The sequence below is a fragment of the Lolium rigidum genome, chromosome 7 (genome assembly GCF_022539505.1).
Source record: "Lolium rigidum isolate FL_2022 chromosome 7, APGP_CSIRO_Lrig_0.1, whole genome shotgun sequence".
Classification (NCBI taxonomy): Eukaryota; Viridiplantae; Streptophyta; class Magnoliopsida; order Poales; family Poaceae; genus Lolium; species Lolium rigidum.
The window spans coordinates 207,715,638-207,722,149 of NC_061514.1; the positions used below are offsets into that span (position 1 = coordinate 207,715,638).

Genomic DNA, 6,512 nt, shown 5'->3' on the forward strand with positions numbered 1-6,512 from the left:
CAACTTAACAATAGTGAATATACAACTTAGAAATAGTGGGTATGCAACTTAAGCAGGCTTGGCAGAATCTGACGCCACATGTGATGCGGGCGCGGCAGGATCTGATGCAACATGTGTTGCAGGCTCGGTAGAACCAGACACCCCGGTAGACCCTTGGTACTTGGGATGTGACCCTTGTCGACCTCCGGTAATCCAATCTTCGATTGACTGGATCAAGATAGGAAGGTACCGTTGGCCCTATTTTCCACTTGGTTTTTGAAAATGTGTGAGTATGCAAGTTTGCGGCGGCTCGGCTCTAGGCTCGAGCGAGGTCGCGTGCGTGGGTGGCGGTGAAGGATTTTGGGGGCGGCGGGGTGACGATGATCTCGCTGCGACTGGGCCTCGAGCAAGCACCTGATTTTCGAGGAGAAGCTCGAGGGAGTCCATGGCCTTCTCACGAGGGACTCTAGGGCTGGCACGCACCGAGAAGGTCAGGGCACGGTGATTTCAGGAGGCGCGCGGCGGCGAGCGGTTTCGCAGCGGAGCAGGAGAGCAGAGGAGGCGCTGGTAGTCGCGCTAGGTGGAGGTGCCGGGGGCGGCGCTGGTTGGATGGGTTGGGGGCGGCTCGCCCGACACGGATGGGGGGCGGCGCTGGTTGGATAGGTTGGGGGCGGCTCGCCCGGCACGGATGGGGCGCAGCGCAGCTGTCAATGTCGTTCTCGCTGTCATAAGGCATCGAATGGACGAGAAGCGAGTGCTCAAATAGCCAACCAGCATCCGGGTACTTTTTAGCGATTGGATTTTTAATTAACTTGAATTTAGTACAAATTTATTTGAAGATGGGCCGGTCCATTTCCGTCCAAGCGTCCGGAGATTTCCATCATTCCTAATTTTTTGAGGATTTGAGGCCTACGCGTTTTTTTCTCGCAAACTGTAAAAAATAGCGGTTATTTTTGAGAATTTGAGGGTTTAGGGTACTACTAGTGATGCTCTAACTACCCAAATCAAAGAAAGCATTCACATATATACTGTTGAGCAAATGCTTAGTATCCAGATAAGTGGTCATGGGGAAGATTTCGTATGTTGGCCTCACTCCAAACACGGCCTATATACTGTTCGTTCTGCATATAATCTGGCAAGGTTAGAAAGTTTCTTTATGGAACGAATCAGCAGGGCTAGGGGTATGTCTTCTACTTCTGTCCATGAAGAGAAAATGTGGAAGGCGATCTGGAAGATTAAAGCTCCCGGCAAAATGAAAATTCATTTATGGAGATTTACCCATGACTGTCTTCCAAGCGGTGTACAGATGCAATGTAGACAGATTCCTACAAGTGATGATTGTGTTTTTTGTGGAAAAGTCAAAGATATTGGGCACTCCTTGTTGAGCTGTCCGTTTGCAAGAGAAGTGTGGCGATCTATAAAGGGAACTACAATATTAAGTTGCAGTGCCGTGATTTCTTGTCGCCACGACACTGGATCTTTTCTTTCCTAGCAAAGGCAACTGATGTGGAGGCCACGGTTCTTGCTGTAGGATGTTGGCATATTTGGGAGGCACGTAACGATGCGAGGAACAATCGTGGCCATCCTGATCCCAAGCAAGTAAGTGTGAAGACTATTTCATATATCGACATGATTATTCAGCACTGTTATAGTACAAGGCCGAGCAATAGGCCGGAGACTACTTAGGCTCCACGGTGGTCTCCGCCGCCGCCCGGTATAATCCTTGTCAATTCGGATGCAGCCCTGTTTGCTGATCGTCAACAAATGGCCATGGGAGTTGTGCTTCGGGATAGTACTGGGAGGTGCATAGCTGCAGCTAGTTTGCCTCTTCAGGGTTTTACATCTCCTGAGATCGCTGAGGCGCTCGCGCTTCGGGGTGCTGTGGCTGTGGTGCGCGACAAAGGTTTTGATAAGGCGATCTTCGCCTCTGATTGCTTGTCCCTGATCCAACACCTCAACTCTCCGATCCAGGACCGATCCCAGGTTGGATCGCTGATCAATGATATCAAAGCTATGGTTACATGCTATTCATCTGTAAACTTTCGATATGTTCATCGCTCTCTGAATGAAACGGCACACATTCTGGCTAGGTCTTGTACCTTAGTGTCTTTAGGGTTTATTTCAGATTTTGCTCCGGAATGCATCCGGAAAACTCTTTGTTGTATTGATATGATCCATATCAATAAAGTGCCGTATTTCTATCAAATAAAAAAAAAAAACTACCCAAACCAAAGCAAAGATCTTTCATCTCTGTCCCTCAAAAAAAAAAAAAGAGAGAGAGAGAAAGATCATTCATCTGTCGGCTCTATCGCGAGCTCGCGACCAAACGAAAACAACACCCCGGAGGAACGAAGCCGTGGGCCTAGGAACCTTCTAGTTCTAGAAGCATCTCGAAGATGCTGTCGTCTCTGTCGGCGTGGTTCGTGAACCCGCGGAAGAACCCGCTCGCCCGCCTCCACATGAAGACCGTCGCCTACCGCCTCAGCAACTACGGTCGGTACCCACCCCCCGCCTCTCGAAATCTAGGGTTTGCTGGATCATCCCCGGGATCTTGACGTCGCTTCTTGTTTCGGCTTAGGGCTGCGGTACGACGACCTGTACGACCCGTACAACGACCTGGACATCAAGGAGGCGCTGGCGCGGCTCCCGCGGGAGGTGGTGGACGCTCGCAACCAGCGCCTCAAGCGAGCCATGGACCTCTCGATGAAGCATCAGTACCTCCCCGACGACGTCAAGGTGAAGATTCGTGTCCTTGGCTATCCGATGTGCAAGCAATTTCGAAATGAGAAATCTTCCATTTCATTCGTGCTGGTGAATTTTGTCAATTCCTGTTCACTACTGGATATAGTTTGTCAGGTTGGCAGTTTTGGTAGCCTATGTGCCTTCTGTGTGAGGGCTGTACTTATATGATTTTTTTTCATCTGGGCGCTCTTGTCATGTCTCTGATCCACTTGACACTGTTGAAACTGTGATTGGTCTTGAGGAAGCATTGCAGATCACTTGACCAACTAACAGATGGCCAAGACTCCTTGTGCCTGGCACTTCTTATAACACTGCAGTGATGTCTTCCTCTATTCTGCCGGGAAATCGTTAGTTTGTCTTCCTCTGTTCTGTCGGGGATATTATTAGTTTGTTTTCCTGTTGCGTGAAGCCATAAGGTCTGCAACTTAAGATAAAGTGAGTTAAGAAACTAAGCATTAGGTATATATGGTCATCGAGGTCTATTTTAACCTCGCGGAACACATGTTATTATGGGCATCCTACTACTACTAAGCACCACTAATATTTTCCAGTTCACTAATATATAATAAGACACCAGTACAAGTGTAAAAGTCTTAAGATTTTGACATGGTTGATTTTGTTTGGCAGGCACTGCAGACACCTTTCAAAAGCTATCTATCAGACATGCTGGCTCTGGTAAGTTATATTATTTATCATCACCCTTCCTTTTTGTTGTTTACTTCACGCATCCATCACTTAACTTGTCCAGGAGGCATTTTTTTACTTGGTAAAAATGCACGTAGTGTGAATCTGTTATTTAGCCATTATCATTTGCTCTACCAAATGCTTTTCATTATATATGTGTCTGCTAGTTTTTTTCTTATATCTTAGCTTGTCATAGTGTATACTCCTTTCTCTGTCAAATTAGATATTGCAGAGTACAGACATCAGTGGAAAATTGACACATGGTTGTAATGATCAAAACTCCTCCTACAGTTAGATCCTTGATTTGCAGCTTTGTACATTCATCTTTCATCTCTCATTATTCAAAGATGGACCAATTCAGATCTAGTCCTTTTTGTGCCTTTTTCCTAGTTCCTACAGAATTCTTATGTTACCATTTGTGTGGACTTCTTTTTTTGAATTAAAGGGTTTCCCCCGATTTCCATTAAGAGAAACCAAAAGTTGTTTGGTACAGACCTCAGCAACACCACCAACCCGCCATGGAACGGAGAGTTTGTTTGAAAGAAAGAAGAAACTAAACAGCCTAAGCCAGATGATGAGAATACAAAAGAGGAAAGGGGCGCACAGGCACAGGCAACACATCCTGGAGCTACAGACCCTCACACTTGAAGCATTCTCTCCCAGGCTTCAGACTTCGACGACTTCAGTTCTTCGTCTTTCTGTTTTTCAAAATGTCTTCTTGTCTACTTTTTCTACATTGCCAGTCTTGGGTCCATGACACCCAGCTCCTCCTGGCACTTAGCACCTCAGTTGCGATTCGCTCCACCAATTTTGCAAGCCATCGTAGTCGATCCTTTGCGCTGTCCTTCACCTGCAAAGAGCTCCAGAAATTAAACCAATAGCAGATTTTGTATGACTGCAATCGGTTCATCTGGCCACTTCTTTTGAAAACATGCTAGGTTTCTTGTTTCCCAAGTCCCCCAGAAAACTGCCGCTATCACCACCGCAGCAACCTTTCGGTTCAGACCGCGCAACCCTTTAAGCCAGATGTTCACACAACTTTGAACATTGGTGAAGGGAAGTTTGAAACTGAAAGCAATACTGACACATTCCACACATATCTGGCTAAAGGGCCAGAAAAGAAAAGATGGTCAATCGATTCATTGCTTCCACAAAATAAGTAACTCTTCGAAGACCCACCTTTTGCAAGAGAACATCCCTCGTCAAGATGCTACCTTTCAGCACCAGCCAAAGAAATGTTTTGACTCAAATAGGAATCTTAATCTTCCACATAAACCTGTATGGCACCACCCCATAATTCTGTAGAGCGTGATAAAAAGATCTCAAGATCTCACAGTGAAAACCCCTGTGTCGGACAATTTCCAATATAGCTTATCTGAATCTCCTGACAAAGTCACATCCCCACACACACCACACATTCTTAGCCGTTGTTCTTTTCTTTGTCCAACCATAGCCCTTCTGAATCTGAGATTTCTGATCCCGGTAGAAAATGCTTTACTAACAGTGGTCTCTTGGTTTAGAGAAACTGAGTAAAGTCTAGGAGAAGTCACAGAGAGTATTTTCCCCATTGCCAATCACAATTCTACAGTAAAGTCCATTTGTGTGGACTTAACTAGTATTAGACTTGGTCGTTGACTATTGTCTTTTCTGTCTATTGTATTTCCCTATTTTTGCGTAACATCTGACTTACCACCAAAAGATAGTGTGCACGAAGTGCAAATATGCTATCCACTCTAGACATCTTGCAGTTGAAAGTTGTTTGGTATCAGATAATCACTATCCACTGTTATTTTCGATCAATCATAGGTCCATATCAAGTTCGTATTGCACGATTGATGTTTCCATATTGGTGGCTGTCCAATTGAGAACCTGTCTAATTATACGATCGATGTGATTTGTGTAGTACCCTTCTTATTTCATTATTCTGCTGATAGGATACCATCCGTATCCAATGTTGCTATGGAATCCCTAGACACTCATCCGTTTAACTGTTATAAGATCCAGCCTTATTAGTTGGCTACTGTTTGATGCCTTGTATTTTCCAGGTGAAAAAGGAGAGAGCAGAGCGTGAAGCACTCGGAGCACTCCCCCTCTACGAGAGAACCCTTCCATGATGTCCCTGTTTTGTAGTCTTTTATATATCATGCAGAGCATGCAATAAAATGCAGTGGATGATATGTACTATGTATTGTGCTAAACGCTCTGTTGTTGTTTGTGTGGTGATTGGCCAGCAGAAGATACTTGTATGTGTAACGACTTGGATATAGAACTCTAAAAAATGTGGTTCAGTTGACCTAATTTTAAATTTATGTTCCCTTCTAAAAGTTATATATACCCTTTCTGCCTCTTATGGAAGATGGTTAATAAAGCTATCAATTGGTTTACTCTGAAAATCTTGGCTTAGGACTTTGCCGTGTCTTCTGTACTGATCGCGTATTCAATTTTGTTGGTGCTAATGCTTTGTTGAGGATTATTAAACAAATGTGGTCCAGTTGACATAATTTTCAAGTGATGTTCCCTTTTAAAAGTTATTCAAACCCTTCTGCCTCTTATGGAAGATGGTTAATAAGGCTATCAATTGGGTTACTCTGAATAGCTTGGCTTAGGGCTTTGCTGTTTCTTTTGTACTTATGTTGTATTCAAGTTTGTTGGTCCTAATGATTCTGTGAGGATTATTTGATGTGAATTAGCATCAGTGTTTTTATTATTACTGAGGCAAGTCCAGTTTTGGTATGAGAATTTACAAGGTGGGCGAGAAGGCTAGATTTTTTTTTTCAAAATGAAGGCATCACCACCTCTGCATTGAAACGATGCACAGCCTCTATTTTATTGCTAGCATCAAAGTATAAGTTCTATAATTCAAGTACCAGTCTTTTGTACTTATGTTGTATTCAAGTTTGTTGGTCCTAATGATTCGGTGAGGATTATTTGATGTGAATTAGCATCAGTGTTCTTATTATTACTGAGGCAAGTCCACTTTTGGTATGAGAATTTACAAGGTGGGCGAGAAGGCTAGATTTTTTTTTTCAAAATGAAGGCATCACCACCTCTGCATTGAAACGATGCACAGCCTCTATTTTATTGCTAGCATCAAAGTATAAGTTCTA

The 6,512-nt window shown here is 44.1% G+C and overlaps 1 protein-coding gene across 1 annotated transcript; it reads left to right on the forward strand.

Annotated features, from left to right (window-relative positions):
* Positions 1-2,250: 2,250 nt before the first annotated feature.
* LOC124675076 (cytochrome b-c1 complex subunit 7-like) lies at positions 2,251-5,710 on the forward strand. Its single transcript, XM_047211144.1, has 4 exons — positions 2,251-2,472; positions 2,558-2,715; positions 3,349-3,396; positions 5,451-5,710. The coding sequence occupies exons 1-4, from the start codon at positions 2,376-2,378 to the stop codon at positions 5,517-5,519; spliced, it is 372 nt and encodes a 123-aa protein (XP_047067100.1). The 5' UTR covers positions 2,251-2,375; the 3' UTR covers positions 5,520-5,710.
* Positions 5,711-6,512: the final 802 nt, after the last annotated feature.